This window comes from Simochromis diagramma, unplaced genomic scaffold (assembly GCF_900408965.1).
Source record: "Simochromis diagramma unplaced genomic scaffold, fSimDia1.1 OVJJ01000646.1, whole genome shotgun sequence".
Lineage (NCBI taxonomy): Eukaryota > Metazoa > Chordata > Actinopteri > Cichliformes > Cichlidae > Simochromis > Simochromis diagramma.
In genome coordinates, this window is record NW_024387279.1 from 6,906,892 (window position 1) to 6,924,783 (window position 17,892).

The window sequence follows — 17,892 nt, forward strand, 5'->3', positions numbered from 1 at the left end:
ATAAGATAGGACGACACCGGGGAAATGACGAGGCATGGGCAGAAAAACACGTGGAAACGGAAACGACCAGGACTCGGGAGGCTTCACGTACAACACAGACAATTCATGACGGGGTGGAATAGAAACAGTGGAAAGTCACGTAACTCTCCACCGACCTTCAGCACATTCCTCCCTAAAGGCTAAAGAGATCAAACCACTCACCCCACTCACCCTATGCTCCTGCTGTTAGCCTCGCACCCAAAACCTCTCACAGTACACCAGGATAACCACATTTTAAAAAACTGTGTTTGATAACAGCAACCAAATGACTCAATCAAAGACGTAATTTGTGATCCCCCACTGAGGAAACAGACTTCTAACTTAAGCAGGCATGCTTAAATTTTTTTTATTGTCATCCTTTTGGTTTGCAACCCTTTGCAAAGGAATTACGCAAAAAAAGGGAAGTGTTCTAGACACTGTTATGTCAACATCATGTTAGTAATTGAGACATAGTGGTACATCAGGACTGGACTTGTCTCTGTATTATGGAGCGATTAGCACAAAAACATTCCCTCCCCTAATTCGTCACGAGGAAAAAAACATGCTTTGGAATATGCTGTGATATTTCACTCGGGGAAAGCTGAGACTTTATTGTTCTATTCTCAGAACTTCTAAACTTCTTACGTTCACAGAGGACCGAAGAAGAGCTGTGCAGTCCCGCTGACAGTATGGCAACATCCCAAAGGCAGAAAAGACAAGTAGCTTTTTATGATCAGCGTCCCCTTAACACTCTCAGCATCACATGATCAAAGTGGGCTAAAGGTTGCAATCATAAACATGAAAATGTTGACCTTTTGCAGTTGAATGACATGTCAGATGGCTGCGTCCCACAGAACTACTTCGCTGCTCCTATTAATAGCAGCCTGACAAAGCCTGAAATACACGATACCAAAAAAAAGAAAAATGTTGCCACATCCACAGGAAACGTGTCTGTCACACGAAAACTTCTATTTTAAGTTTAGGAGCGTGCTTAGAACCACCACGTGGAAAATCTTAGCATCTATGTGAAGTGGATTCACCCAAGAGGTTTCCTTTCTCCCTGCTAAGGTTGTATTTTAAAGAGAAACTGTAGTCACAATTTACTGGAAGCATTTTATCACCACAGTGACACATAAGAAATTTCTCAGGAAAACTGACACAACTTGCCAATGCAACACAACCAGCCGTTAGCCCACTGCAGCTACAGGAAGCTGACAGTCTGAGTGCTGCTCTGTTAACAGGACACCAGACTGATCTGCAGCAGTGATTCTGTACAAAAAAAGTTTCTCAGATGGAAGCGATTGTGGAGGCTACATTTTATTAACATTTTAGGATTTTGAATCCTAAAAGGAAGGCAGCAAACGAAGGACGATATTAAGACAAAAGACAATAATGAGCCTTTTAGTTTCACAGTCTGTCCACAGTTAGTTTCTTTGAGTGTGATCTGCACACAACTGCATAGTTACACCTTAGACAGGTAAATCCAGCATTCAAATACACAACATATACCACTACAAATATCTCTACACACAGGTACTCTTACAAACAGCCCAGCCCCCTCCCCAAAAAGAAAAGACATCATTACACAAAATAATTAAAAACAGAGAGGCCTGCGGTGACAACAGACAGGTGATATCACGTCTCCACGTCCCCGAAATATCCAGGTTTAACTCTGGCGTTCCTAATGTCTCTTATTTTAGAGCGCACTTGCTTGAAGTTGAGTCTCTCAGAAGTCTAAAGCACCTCTTGAACCTTCCACCAAAGCTCATCCTTGCCTCACTGACTCTGGCATACCGTGGACCCACTCTTGCCCCCCGCAGCGGCCTTCTTGCGCCTCTTGTTGAGCAGAGGGTTGCTGGAGGTGTCGAGATCTTTGATCTTCACCTGGTCATAGTCCACACGCATGGTCGCTAAAGCGCTGGTCATCTCTTCCTGCGAGAGAAGAGGCAGATGTTGGAGGGTTTAGCTGGCGCTTACGGATGTGGAAACCGTTTGCTTTTTTACCAGTGGCACATGTATGTTTCCAAAGAGCAGCCAGTTAGCTTAGCATAACGTTAAGACATAAAATGGAGAAAACAAGCAAGCACGCTAAAGCTAATGAATTAACGCAATATGTCTGCTTTTTATTTTCCAAACAAAAAGTATAAAAAGGAGAAGCTGCGGTTTTAGTGAGGACTGTTTCTCAGCAGGGAACAGTTGCAGATGTTGGTCAAGAAACTGTGAGGACATAAAACCCAAAGAGCCTGCAACTTTTTTTTGTTTACACATCAGTATAGGTCTGAATTTAAAAAAAAAGAGACGATATGTTAACCAGAGAAGCTTTAAAAGTGCTGATAAGTGGAATTTATTGCTGTAGGATGGTGTCAGGTTAGCTGTTTCCAGGCTTTACACCACCCCAAAATAATTAGAGCTGACATCTATCCTCTCATTAGTCATTTTTCACACCATCAACTCTTAGAAAGGAAACAAAGGAGGATGTTTCCTATAATGTCAAAATCTTTGCTGCAAAGGCTTCCACGCAGTTCGCTGCTGTTCAAGATCCGTGCAGCAGGAAAAAACTAAGCAAAGGTAGAAAGAAAAAAGGAAACAGGCTGGAAATATTTTTATGATTTAAAAAAAAGGCCTGAACTCAAAATGAGTCAGAACAGACCTCAGAGAAAACTAAACCTTTTCCATTTACTGTGAATAAAGCTCAATATAAAGACTGTACCCTCCTGACTCTTTGCTTTTTGAGAAGTGGCCTTTTATGCAACGCTGTACCCAGTACCCACTGCAGAAATGAACAGTGATGTATTGTGAGCGTATCATTTTGCTGAATGGTCTTTTCACACCTTATCATGACAAACCTGTTCATTCAGCTGTTGTGAAGGAATGTGCCATTCCACATGTTATTTACAGGGATTGAAAATAAGTGATTGCCTAAGTGAGACATTTTGTACATTTCTGCATGGTTGAATGAACTTGATATGAGGAAGTGGTGTTTTCTTTTGTTTAGTAGTTTAAATCAGGAAAAAATGCAGGAATGGCAAAAGGTAAGCTAAGCTTAGGTGTGTTTGGGTTAAATATTAAACTGTAACTCATACAGTTGTACAGACTGCGAACACTTCTTCACCCTGCTGGTTGTCAGGAGATAATCAGGATGTAAAGACATGAGGATGGCAGTTTTCCTCACATTTCGATCATTAGAATATTTAAAGGGCCACTTTGCTGTTTTCACACATGAAAATCTGTTTAGAGGTCGTTAGGGTTTTACTCCAACAGCTGAAATTGTTGTATATGTCCTCTGTGGTTCTGAGCTTTTTAATGATGTGATTGTAAGCGGCCTTGATTACATCATATGTATGCCTTTAGGTGCATTTCAGAGCGGACATGGAGGCTCGAGGTTTCAAAAGAAACCAGAGTAAACTGGGACATTCTCATGCATTCTGGAAAGTTACCAGTTCAATATTTTTGGAGTTTTCCCCCATACTGGTCTATAAACCACTGCAACGTTAACTGAAACCCTACCGCAAGCTGAACATTTCAGCAGCCTATCATTAACAAGCTGTAATGTCAAGATGTGACCAGAGGGGGTCGATGTTGTCGTGCTACTGACCTTCACGTCCTCCCACATCTCTCTGTCTTCTGTCAGGACCCGTGTGGTGTGCAGGGGAGTGGAAGGAACCATCATGGACTGCTGCAGAGTCAAAACACAAACACCGATGAGGACGTAAGCAAACAGATGCACAGACGAGCAGGAAACAGTAGATGAGGCGTGTACGGGTGCTTACATTGATCCAGGGGTGGTTCGTAAACTGGGTGATGGTCATTCTCTCGTTAGGGTCTGTCTTCAGTAGTTGGTGGATCAAATCTTTTGCTGGGAGACACAAGGCAATGCAAAGTTTACAACTTTTCACATGATGTTTGCCTTGGAGATAAAATGTCCTATTTATTGTGGATTTTGATGTGTTGAATTCAAATGTCACTATTAAAACAGCTGCTTGTCTCATTGTTTTATATATTGGTAGATAAGTTGAAAATATATGCTGTGATTTGCTGAAACATGGGCAAATGTACAGGGAAATACAGGATATAAGGCAAAAACAGAGTTTTTACAGTTTTAACAACCATCAAAGTGAATATTTTGCATGGCCACCTTTATTCTTTAACAAAGGCTGAACTCTTAGGCACGCTTTCTTGGATTTCTTCAACTAGTCTCGAGGTTCAGGCTCTGGGGAGAACAGACCGATAGTGTTTTATGTGTCTTTCTATTATCTATTATCAGTGCATTTGGGATCCCTGTCATGCTTTACAGAGAAGCTGTTGCCAGATAGGTGCTTTCCAGATGGTATTTCAAAATATTCTATTTAAAAATCTGACTTTTCTGACATCAATTTTGAAAATATACCCAGTACCACTGTCTGAAATTAGCTCCATGGAAGCGGAATATAAAGAAATCACATGTGGCTCAAGACTTTTGCACAGTACTGTATATAAATAAGACTTGATATGAAAAAAAATTGGTTTTCCCCCCAGTTGTTGATGTTTCCACAACCAAACTTATTGAATTAACAAAATATTTCACTGGTGCATTTTCTGTGAGTCAAAGTACTTTCAACAGCACACTGTGAAGGAAAAGGAAAATATTACTCAGGGATATTATGCTAAAAAAAAACCCTTGTAACTTTAATTTGCATCATTACAAATTGGTTAAGGTTAAATCAAAGGTCAGAGCAGAGTTTAAATATAATACCAAGAAGAAGAAGGAGTCACTGGAGCAAACAGAGCCACATATTTAACACTGGATGCAGTTTAACGAGACAGTGACAATGGACAGAATATTGAACATTGGAACAAGATTTATTGGGGAAAGAATCCCAAACTACCTGGCTATATCTGAAAAAGTAATCCCCGCCTAAACCTAATAACTGGTTGTGTCACCCTTGGCAGGAAGAATTGCAATCAAGTGTTTGTGTAGGATTTTGGCCCACTCATCTTTGGAGAATTATTTTAAATCAGTCACATTGGAGGGTTCTCGACTACGAACCGCCTGTTTAAGGTCAAAGCATCTCAATCACATTTCAGTCCACTTTGACTAGGCCACTTCAAAACCTTCATTTTGGACTTGCTGTTTTTTTTACGGACCTCTGTCCTGCTGTGCACCTGAGCTTCAGGGCATAAACTGATGGCTACAGTTCAGGATTTTGTGGTAGAGCAGAATTCACGGTTCCATCAGGTACAGCAAGTCGCCCAGATCACCTTTTGTCTCGTCAGTCCAGACTTATACCCAAGTCAAAGCCTTGGGTATAATCAAGATGAGGACGTGAGATGAGCCCTTGTGAGGTTTTTTTTTTTGGTCAGCAGTGGTTTTCTCCTTGGACCTCCCCCATAGATGCCTCGTGAACTCTGACCTTAACTGAGGCACGTGAGGCCTGAACACTTTTTTTGGAAAATTTCTAACATTTTGAGTTATTTTCCAGTGTTAGAAAATCAGCACTGCTCAGTGTTGGTCATTGTTAATCTTCAAAACTGACTAGGTTACTTTAAAAAATATAACACTGTCAAAAGTGTTCATTTAACACTCAACAGTGTTGTATTTAACACTCAGATTGGTGGACCCATATAGACACTCTCTAGTGTCAATTTAACACTGGAGATTTTGCTGTGTAACCTTTCTAAGCCTGATAGTTGTCAGTGACTTTTTAAATTAGGTCATGGCATGAAATGTTGCTTTTTGAGATCTTTTAGCTTGTTTCACTTTGTCAGGCAGTTTCTCTTTTAGCGACTTCGTGATTCGACAGGTCTGGCAGCAATCGGGCCTGGGTGTGACGGGTGAAATTAAACCCAGCTTTCTAAAGAAATGTGGTTCATCATTTATCATTCACTGTTAATTCATGATTTAACAAGGGAGGGAATCATTTTTTCACACACAGCCAGGTTGGTTTGGATAGTATTTTTTCCCTTAATAAAAATAATCATCATTTAAAAACTGCATTTGTATTTATGTGGGTTATCTTTCTCTAATATTACATTCTTTATGATCTGAAACATTTAATTGTGAAAATATACACATATACACAAATATACACAAAACTAAGAAACCAAGAAGGGCCAAATACTTTTTAACCACACTGTAAGTAAAGTTTATATAACAGCGACATGCAAACTGGGGCAAGATTATATCTTGCTGTATATGGTTCTCGAAAATGTTTCTGTATGATAATATCTTAACTTGACATACATTGACATTTAGTAAATCTGCAGAATTGGCCTGAGTGCAGCCCCTGCTGTTTAAGGTTTCCTGTTTCTGACAAGAGAGACCGCAAGCAGACAAGCAGGCCATACATGCATGAATGCAGATAAACACTGCTGTGTCACACATGATTGTAAACATTTGTAAAACCTGCAAATGTTTACAATAAAAAGACAAATATATTAAAAATGGTTTTTTTGTAATTCTCTCACAAAAGCTCAGATTTTTAGCCTACAGGTGTTTCTATTCATATGGATTAAACCGAGGAAAGCTACAGACTTTTTTTTTTGCTGCCATACAAAATTAAAAGTTGTAGAAAATTTGTACATTTTTGAAGAATGAAACATGTTTATGAATTTTGCATCTCTTAAACAGCACAGTGGCTTTAATTTGACACGTCTAAGGAATTTACAGTAATTTTAGAAAAGTTTAGTTTTGTTTTTTATAAACAACCCTCCGTTTGAGATCGGATATTTTTCAATGGCCAAGTCGGTCAGCTGGTCTCAACCTCAACAAGCAGCAACTGAAGGAGGCTGCAGTAAAGGCCTCGCAGAGCATCTTAAGATAGGAAGCACAACATTTGGTCTGTGGTTTCTAGACTTCAAAAAGTATCTGACTGCAGAGGTTTTTTATCCAAGTATAAAAAAAAAATCCTTTTATTTAAAATGATGCTACTTTGTCCAGTTGAACCTCTGAAAATGGCAGACTAAGCAGAAAAAATGGCTTTAAATTTCTAAATAGTTTATACAAAATTTTATATATTATATAATTTTCATCAAACCCCTTGTCAAAGCTGTAAATCTGCACTTAAATCATCTGTTTGATTTAAAATCCACTGTGCTGGTGTAAAGAGGCAACCCTACAAAAACTGTCCTTGTCCAAAAACAAATAGACCTAAAGGTAACTATGTGTGCTCGTTGCCTATATGGCTGCAAGCTAATATGCTGTTTGACAGTGTTTTAGTTTGAGTTCCTCACCTTCCTGTGACACCTCCGACCACTCTGGATTAGGAAATTCATACTGGCCCATCCTGATCCTCCTCTTCATCCCAGGAGAAATGGCTTGGCCTGTATTCGAGTAAAACGGAGGGAAGCCGCACAATCTGCAGAGACAAACAAGCCGTAATGATGACGACCATTTAAAAACGTAATAAAATTAAGCAGCGCTTCTTGTAACAATATCCAAATACAAATACATGCGTCCTACAATAACATCTGTGGTGAAATCAGCACTGGCCTCCACACAAAGACAGTACTCACAGGATGTACATGATGACGCCCAGAGACCACATGTCACATGACTTGTCGTACTTCTCTGGACCCAGAACCTCGGGAGCTTATCAACAGGAATACACACATACAAACAATATAACAGTGGAGATTAGGGCACAGGCAAAAAGTGACTCAGCAGCTTATTACTGTCATTTTGAAACATCTGGCTCATTTGTTAATATGGCCCAAACCCATCCCGGGACAAAGTAAGACATCTTACCCACATAGTACGGAGTATAACAAGGAGTCTGCAAAGGATTGTGCAGCGTGGTCTCCTTTGCAAAGCCAAAGTCTGTCAGTTTGAGGACCGCATTTTTCTCTTTACTTGTGTACAGCAGGTTCTCTGGCTGGAAGTGGAAGCAGCAGAGGAAAACAAGTGAACCAAGCTTTCACCAAACTACCCAGACATGACATCACATGCTTCACGATTTGGGCACTGAACTTCATCTCTGCGTACCTTGATGTCTCTGTGCGCGATATCAATGTTGTGGAGAAAATCGATGGCCGTGCCGATGTCCCTCATAATCTCTGATGCCTCTGGGAGGAAAAACAGGTAAGCAGACTCTCTCAAACCAGAAGCAATTCCAGTGTTAAAACAACAGGAGGCACAGATGAAAGAGAGCTCGCTTTAACTAGTTAACACGTCACCGTTGCTGTGTATCCATCACGTGGAGTCTGCCCTCCATCAGTCCTCACCTTTTTCAGTGAACGCCTGGTCTCCTCTGGCCTGGATTCTGCTGAACAGCTCTCCTCCCTCCATACTGGACACATAGACAAGCAGGGAGAGAACAGGGATCAGTGTATTATAGAATAGTACCCACATTTCTGTTAGTACACGTGTAACACTTTTACAAAGTGCTTCACAGTTGGGATAAAAAGGCTTTGAAAATAAGTGTACATATTTGTACAGAGTCAAGCACACAGCCTTTCATTCAATCCTGCATACAAAAAGCCACAGATAACAGACAAAAGATTCAAACAAACCACAGAGCCAACCATCAGCCAACCTGATAAGGAAGGCTGTTCCAAAGTTAAGGGTCTAAAGTGTGATCACGCCTGGTTTTAAAATAAGTGTGTGGAACAGATGGGTGACCCTGATCAGACGACAGGATACTAGAGCTCTGCTACAGGAGCCTGTCCATGTAAGGTAGTCTGTAAATTACACATTAGAGATCATTAAAGACCCGCTTGCCTTTACACCAAAATTTGGGAGCATTTTTTTCCATCAGTAAAGGAAAGGAAGACCAAAAGAAATGTTGGTCTTCCCCCAAAGCAAAAGCACCAGGATTATTTTAAACTACTAGTGTTATTTTTTAAAGTGGGGATTCTTTTACTTAATTATGAACTATTTACTCCCACTGCTAAATCTTTTGGAGTTTCTTCTGTGACGAAACGGTAAGTGAAATAATAAAAATACTGAGTGAAAGTGAAACTGAGACAGTTTAAAAACAGGAAGAAGGGAAAAGCACCAAAGTCCTACTAAACAAAACTGTGTTTATACTGAATGAGTGTGCCATTATTAATTCATCTTGCAGTGATATAAACACTATTTGTCACTTCTGTAGTGTCATTAATGACTTAGTAACACAATAAGAGGTTATTTTGCAATAACATAAACGTTTGGTTTCATTTTATATCTGAGAAACGTTCAGAGACTCACTACCAAAAACATCTTGAGCCAGATGCTTCCCATTCTTCACTTTCATTGTGTGTTATAGAGAATCACTGATACCTGAAACTCCACCTTGAGTTCTTTGGAAAAATGTCTCCATAATTGCTTTAAGTAAGCGCACTTACTCCAGCACGCTTCTTGTGGATCACAAATGAACTGAGAGCTGAAGGAGGAACGGGAGCTGCTAAGCTACCCACAGCGAGCCGAGTAACTTCCTTCATACAGGAAGCAGCAGACATTCTCTCGCTGTGTGTGTACCGTCAAGGTCACTACGCACATATAACAAACACCTGCCATGTCAGTCAATGCGGTGATGACAATCACTCTTTAAAATTCCCACATACTGAGCAAAGGTGTCATGCCTATGGAGTTCCTTTTTTCCCCTCTGAATTATTCACATTTTCTCCCTTAGAGAAATAAAAAGTCCAGAGTTCAAACATGTGTCAAAGCACACACACGCACACACAGTTATGCGTCCTTCACTCATATTCACCTTAACTGTAGCTACTTTCCAAACCTTTAACCTTCTCCTACCTTACAACATGCATTGACTTGGACAGTCACCATATGTAGACAAGTGTTTTTGTCCTTATAAGGAAAACACTTCCCCACAACATGAGTAATACCTGAACCACACACACATGCACACACACACACACTTACACAAACACACAGACTGTTTAGCAATGGCGTTGAATTCATTACAAACAGTTTGTCATGACACATGAAGCCCAGATGAAATTCTGTCTCTATGTCAGCTTCAGAGCAGCAGCTCTTATAACTGACCTTTAACTTGTATAAAGTTAAAGGTCACTATGGCTCAGTGGGGCAGAGCTTATTATGTAACTAAACATGTGTTACACATATTTAAAAAAAAAAATAGACCCTTTTCTCCCAGCGGCCATGTGACATGACGTAGCTGGAAAACGCAGGTGTTACTAATCACATAATTAAGGCTCGTAAACAAATCAGACTCCCTGGTTAATGACACCGGTAACACCTGTGTTACTTCGTGTCAACATGGCTGCCGTGACGTCTGCATACCGTTCGTGGGAATGGCTTCACCGGCTGTGCTGAAAGGTGACGTAATCTCTGATTTCAAATAAAATCCTCAGATGACGTAAGCGTGTGCCCGGCTCTATCCTAACCTAACCTCAGTAAAGAACTAATGTTATTATTTGACAGAAGGAGACCATATACAGGACGGCCTCTTAATTCTGTTTATATTTAGCCCAACTAACACTTTGAGCTTGAGTTGCTGTTATCTGTGCAGTTGCTGTGTCACAACAGCGTTGATAGTATCTTGTTGGAAAAACATGTGGGCATGTTGTAAGACCTTAATCACTGCTGAGCTCATTTTCTTTGTTTGTCATGAAGCAAGGTTAAAAAAAAAGAGAGCGAGAAAAAGCAAAAGTGTAAGCTGTAAAAATGATGCAAGGCAACTTTAGCTTATTATTTTTAATCTTTCACTTTGTTATGTTGTCATTTATTCAAAGGGCGTCATCTTACTCAGAGCTGTGACTTATGGGACTCTGTACCCACTCCGAGCTCTTTTTCACATTAAAATACTGATTCATCATTACGTCCTACAGAATGAAAACTTCTTTAATGTCATGCTTTCAACAAAAAGAGAGCAGACTTGCTCTAAGTTTCAAGACACTGTTGTTTTTTTAAGAAAAGCTTTAAATAGGAAAGTACAGAGAAAGTGTTTGATTCAAGAAAGTGCTAACTGACTGGTGAGATCCTACCACTCCATGATGATGAGCAAGCACTTCTTCCCGTGATACATGTTCTCATAGAGACTCAGGATGCGAACGATGTACGGCCCTCCTGACACTCGCCAGTGGAGCTCCACCTCTCGCCTCGCTTTGGGACTATCATAGAGAATCTGGGAGAGACGCAGAGAGAAGGACAGATCATGTCACGTTATATAATCGTTTATGAGGAGTCATTCAACTTTAACATGGATAGTTTTGGTGTAGTGTAACAAAGCAGCAGCATCATTTTATAAAAACATTTCCATACAGCTGGCAGAAAACAATAAATAAAGTTAAAAAATCAATTGCTGTTAATTACAAACTGTGTTTACAGCAAAAAAAAATCCAAATATTTCCTGGGATTTATTTATCTTAGTCCAGGAAAGCAGTTTTTGTTTTTTTCTGCATAATGTGATATACATGAGCCAAGCTGATAAGTAGATGAATCAATACTAAATACATTGATGGTAAAAATAATCAACATCGTCTTAGGTTTTACATGTCAAGACATATGTGGGTCTAAAAATTTGGCAAATACGTACTTGTATGAAAAAATTACATGATATATTACACTGTGTTGTTATTTTTTTTTAACAAAAGGTCAGTCAAAAACTGTAAAAGCAGTCAGCAGTACATCCCTACTGCTTACAAAGGAGTTAAGAGGGTAAGTATTAGAGGTGGGAATCACCATACATCCCACGATACGATATTATCACGATACGATATTATCACAATACTTAACGCACGATACGATATTATTGCAATTTTTTTTAAATATTTTGCGATATTCAGATTCTGTACATGAAGGTAAACTTTATCAATATTCATTTTATCTAATATCAAAGTCTCGCACTCAGTCTTTCTCTCATTTCAGTTTTATTGTTGACAAACTGAACGGTTTGTATTACAGTCTAGTCCAACTTAACTGAATGCAACCATCTGGTACAATTATAGCTATTCTGAACTATGCAATTTATGATAACTATGCAGCCCATTCAGCAACTGAAGAATTTGAAAGTAAATTAAAACAAAATATAATTTTACATTAAATAAAAAAGTTTTAAACTTAATTAAAATAAAACATGTCTTAAATTAAAATAAGTAAACTGTCATGTTTATTGCTGCCAAAAAAAAGTTAAACACATTTGGACAGTGAAGGAATGTCAGGATTCTTGCTCAGAAAAAGGAGCTGATCAACATGCTCTGAAGTCAGAGCACAAAAACCTTTTTTGTAACAAAATATCGATTTCTGCTGTCCCTGTATCGATACATTATTAGCAAACAAAATATCACGATACTACACAGTATCGATTTTTTCCCCCACCCCTAGTAAGTATGAGCCAGGTGTTGCTAGGCAGATGCATTCAGTGCTATAAAAGCAGATGATTTTTGGCAGTTCTCTGGTCTGCAGCATTCAGGTGTGTGTTACACAACGTCAAGACATCACGAGTGATCTTGTTGCTCATCAGTCTTGGTTTTAGTCTGATTACTCACAACTGGAAAACATTCAAGACATCAAATTGACCCCAAGGTCAGACAATGCAGTTATACCTCAGACTCCACAGGCCTCAGTTGGTATGTTAAATGTTAAAGTTTGTGACAGCACAAATAGAAAAAGACTGAACAAATATGGCTTTTTTGAGAGGTGACTGGGGAAAAAAAGCCTCTTCAATCTAAAAAGAACATTTGCAGCACTTCTTAGCACTGCAAAGTTTCATATGAACAAACCAATGTGGAGATGTTGCGCCATATTTCACAGTGTTACGTTTGGTGAAAACCAAACACGGCACATCGGCACAAACACCCCACACCAACTGTCGAGCACGGTGGTGGAGGGGGTGATGATTTTGGTTTGCTTTCCAGCCACAGGACCTGGGTACCTTGCACTCATTGAGTCAACCGTGAACTCCTCTGTATACCAAAGTACTTTAAATTCAAAGGTGAGGGCGTCTGTGCAACAACTACAGCTTGGGCTAAACTGGGTCAATGATACTGTTTTGATCCCAAGCACAGCAGCAAATCCACGACAGAATGACTGAAAAAGAAAAGAATCAAGGTGTTGATCCAGTCAAAGTCCAGATAAACCTGACGCAAAGGCTGTGGCATGACCCTAAGAGAGCTGTGCATAAACAAATACCCATAACATTGCAAAGAAAGTGGGCCAAAATTCATTCACAAAGATGTGAGAGACTGATACTCATACAGAAAACCATTACTTAAGGTTACTGCAGCTAACGGTGATTCTACAAGCTACTGAATCGTGAGGTGTGCTTAGTCTCTTACACAACTTCCGTATTTTAGCTTAGCTATTGTTTAATAAGTAATGATTTATAATCTCATGCTGCGTGCTGTTCCTCCTTTGAGGTGGCATTTAAATAGTTTTAACAACTGGTGAGAATCAGATGATTTTTTTTGTTGTTATGTAAAACCAAAGAACGGAAAGAGGGTACTTTCTTTTCAAAACGACTATAAGTGGATTGGTAGTTCAAGCTCTAACGTCAGTATAAGAACTGATGCCTATAAATACTGGAATAGCCGGGTACTCACACAGTTTGCAATACAGCAGACACACACACATACACACACATACACACACACACACAGACGTACAAAGCAGGTGACAGACTTTGACATAGCACACAGTCAAGGGGTATTTTTGGATGTGACAGTGATGGAGCTATCCCCTGTTGTTCACAAGGCCGGTCTGCTTACAGACTGCGCCTGGAATACACAACACACACAGAGTTTGACTCACTGACGTATGACAGACACACATACATAAATCTGTGGTGTGTTGCAGGTGACTTTCGCAAGGCTCTACCCGAGCAAATTGGATTCAGCTGGTGGGTAAACATGAAATTTCTTGGAAACTCCAAAATGCCGGAAAGAAACAGCTCATCTGTGTAGTGCCTTATTTTCCTCTATCTTTTTTTGCTTGCTAATGTCAAAGAGGAAGCAAAGGGTTCAGAGGACGGCAGTGTGTTAAAAGAAGAAGTTGAGGGTTTCCGGTGTCTGATCTGCTACTACATGTGTCCTATTTTGCTCACCCTCGCCCACTTGCCTTGACTTTAAGCGGAGCAGTGGGCAGGTTTTGCTTTTGCTATGTAATTTATAGCTTTATGACTCCAATCAAGAGCAGATAGTTTATGAGCTGGTTTCCTTAATTTCCTGCAGCGAAACAGAATCGGCTCTAATAAAAAGGGGCCTGTAGCACTGTAGTAAAACATGAAAAGGGTTGCAGAGGAAGGACTAAGAGAACGAGACAGTTAATCTTCAGGAGGATTTTGTTCTTATTTGAAAGGGCACGTAAACCAGTCAACGATGACTCGACACTCAGACGAATCAGATCTGTGTCAGGAGAAGCTTAAGAAACACTGAGACACACACCTTTAGCTGATAACGCCCACTAAGTTTAACCACATGCTGCCTCCCACAGAACCTTGGTTAACACACACACACACACGCACACACACACAAACACACTTTAATTGCTCGAACATGTTTACACTCTATTAAATATTAGTGAATTTCAAAGTGCTGGTCTGTATATCTTCATAAAAATGTGGTTTATCTTTACAACATCTGCCAATAAAGATCTGCTCATAAAGGCTACAGCAAAGTGGTCTAGAAAGCAGGAGACTGTGTAAGTGCTAAATACTAATGTCAGCAATCCTAACATGTTCATATTCAGAGAACATCAAAGATTTGTTGGGTTGTTTCTTTTGCTTTTGGACCAAAGTGATACACAGACTGATGATACCAATCCTAGAATCACTTTTTTTTCTTTATAATGATTTAAAAAGCCTGAAAAACTCACTCAAAATTGTAAATGGCCTTTTTCTTCTATAGTGCTTTTCTACTTGAACCTCAGTCATTCACACACTTTGCTTTCTGTCTGACATTCACACTCTGATGAACACATCAAGGGAACTTCAGTTCAGTATCTTGCCCAAGGATGCAGATGACCTGTGCTCACAGCCACCTCTTAGAAGACTTCTACTGCTCAAGTATAAAAATACTCACAATGCATTTTTGCATATAGAAAGTGGAAGTGAAGCAATGAAAACATAAAGTTCCTCTGTGCTGTAAAGGTACAGAGTGATCAGAGTGATCCCAACAAGACACTTCCAGCTCTGTTGGGTTGATGAGGTTTAAAAGCCTAAATCCTTCAATTCATTCAAGAGAACCCCAGAGACTGATTAACTTGTTGGAGGGAGCTTAACCCTAACCTATGAGATCTTACAGAAACTTTCAAAACAAAAGTCTTTTTTGGAGCTGCCTTTAACCAAAACAGTGGGCATTTCCTTTACGGTTTGGATAATTTACACCCTGAAACATACTCATATGTGCAACAAGTGTGCCAAAGTGATAACCACAGAACCCAAAGCCACTGATAAGATTTTGACTATGAGTAAAACAGGCCTGCAGGCCATTTAGCTTCACTCGAAAAGGCCCAATGTTCTCTTAAATGGAACAATCATTTGTACTTCTGTCTAAGCAGTTAATGGTGGAGGTCACGAACGCATCCAAACAGCACAGGGCTCTCTCTCCCATCCCCTGCTGTTAAGTAAGAAAAATCCAAGTTAAAAGAACCAAGATAACTTTAACTGCATTACACTGAAAGGATGGCTTTGTTCAAGCACTGCTGCAAAGTAGATTAAAGCCATAGCCATCTATTACATTCAGCGCTCAGAGCAACACTTAATTTAAAAACCCAATGGGCCGGTCATCCGACTCTACATCAGTCTAGCTTCTGTTTACTTTTACTCACTATTTAACTTGACATAACAAAATTAATCAAATTTACATAAACGGCTGTATGAACAAGCACAGTGCAAAAGAAAAACTGCAGCAGCTACAATAGAGAAGACAAACTGAGCCATCAGAGGTGTTTCTTCTGCCGTCTCTTAACACCTTTTAACAGATCTTCAGAGAGAAGAAGATGGTCAGAGGCTTAATGTGATGCGTTCCCTCTCTACTTAGGTCACAGCGATCTATTGCAGGCTTTCCCCTACGGAACAGTGTGGTTGCAGTGACACACACACACACACAGTCTTTTGGCAGAACATTAAAAGACACAAAACTTTCTTTGTGTGTTTCAGTTCTGTCATTACTTCTGACAAAAGACAAAAACTTGCTGGATTCAGATTAGCATTTTTCCTGAAGATTTTTTCTGCATCGGAAGTCTTTTTCATTTTAAGTAATTCTTTCTGCTCATATTTCTAAGCAGAATTGTTTTCTTTACCGGTCCCACCCATGATGCTATCAAGAAAAGTATCCCCTTTCTGATTTTGGCATTCTATCTTTTTTTTGTAATAGTCAATTTCCTGCTGCAGTTTATCTCTTTTTTAAATCTTTAGCTTTAGTTTCTATCCCAAAGTTTTGGGTATGCTCTCCTTTTGACACTGCTGCCTGGCTGGCAGCTCAGATCCAGATGGATTACTGTAAGCCAGTAAATCTCTCCGGGTCTGTGGACCAGTGGTGACAGGTGAAAACCTGACGACCTGTGCATGTGTGCAGATGAGTGTGTATGGTTTCTACCGCTCCCAGAATAAAGTGTCACCATCACAGTCCGTGTCTCTTTGAAGCAGTGTAGCACGTGATATTTTATGGCTAGGTGACCACACACCCATTAACTTGGAACTGATTGCAAAAGGCTGACCTTCCAGGAAACACCACCAGATATGTGAATGTGAGCTCGGGGAGAAGCATGTACAGTGCATGTCAAACCCAGTATGATCAGTAGGTATATATACATGCAAAACCAGCAGTCTATTCATCTATCTGTCTATGTCAAACACTGGTTTTGTTAGTAACCTTTAACCTTTCATGTTCCTGGAAAAAGAAAATCCTACTTCCATAAAGGTCATAGTTCTTGATTCTTGTCTACACAAGTTTCCAGTCTTATATTTTAAACCCACAGTGCAAACAAACACTTTAGGATAGCTTATGGACCCTTATGTGTGTTTCCACACAGTTTGGTATTTAAACCATACTTGTATTAGATTAGGATCAAATTTAGAGGAGCAGCAAGTGATATAAATAAATACCTAGACACACCACCATAATCCAACATAATCGACTGACGCCTGTTTTTCCAAATGGATTGACCAGTCTGGACAGTCGACATCTATGTTATTACATCCAAACAAAGTGAGAGATAAACTTGTATCAGAAACAGGTGTTCTTTCAGCTGGGATGATCTAGAGTTAAAAAGCTTAAAAGCTATAAAGTTTGCAGTTATACTGTGAGAGAGTCAACAGGAGGGCCGGGGACAATTTATGATATACTCATGAGACTTCGATACCTTTAGCGCGCACTTCTCTCCAGTTTTCTTGTTAAAGCACTCGAGGACTTTGCCGTTGATCCCCAAGCCCAGAACCTGATTGGAGACTTTATAATCGTCCGTCACCGCGTTTCGCTTTATCTCCAGTTTAGGGTAAGTGGGCATGGGGAAGTGTGTGGACTCTGCGTCCTTCTTGTCGGCGGCTGGGAGAACTGCCGGCTGCTCTTGCTGCAGTTTCGGGTTGCCATCCGTGGAGTCTGACTCTGTCCCACCAGCATTTGGCGGTTGCGGAGCTTTTTGCTTTCCGTTTCCATTGTGCAGCATGTTTTACACCGGCTTGCTGTCAACAGCGGTGCACAGAGGGACAAACTGTGAGCAACTCTCCGGATTAACGCGATGAGTCCAGCCCTCCTCCGGTAAATGCGTAAAGCTGAGACCTCTAACGCATCCGCCTGTCCCGTGCGGACTCTACCACAGTGACTCCACTCTATCTTCACACAGGCTTACAAGTCAGAGTCCATTTGGGGAAACTACACTATAATTATATTCTTTAAATGTAGCTCTCTGAACTTTAGCGATCCGGGGTGGCCCGTGAGAGAAAATCTAAAAAAGAATTTGATCGCAAATGAACCATTTAAGAAAATTCCAGTCAGACG

At 40.1% G+C, this 17,892-nt stretch overlaps 1 protein-coding gene across 1 annotated transcript; it reads right to left on the bottom strand.

The window, feature by feature from the left end:
* Positions 1 to 1,117: 1,117 nt before the first annotated feature.
* Positions 1,118 to 17,560, bottom strand: mapkapk3 (MAPK activated protein kinase 3). Its single transcript, XM_040002968.1, has 10 exons — positions 17,258 to 17,560; positions 10,942 to 11,081; positions 8,218 to 8,282; positions 7,979 to 8,058; positions 7,742 to 7,868; positions 7,510 to 7,585; positions 7,228 to 7,352; positions 3,789 to 3,874; positions 3,614 to 3,694; positions 1,118 to 1,950 (listed from the first exon to the last, which is right to left on the bottom strand). Exons 1-10 carry the CDS (start codon positions 17,558 to 17,560, stop codon positions 1,795 to 1,797), a joined length of 1,239 nt encoding a protein of 412 aa, XP_039858902.1. The 3' UTR covers positions 1,118 to 1,794.
* Between the last annotated feature and the right edge of the window lie 332 nt (positions 17,561 to 17,892).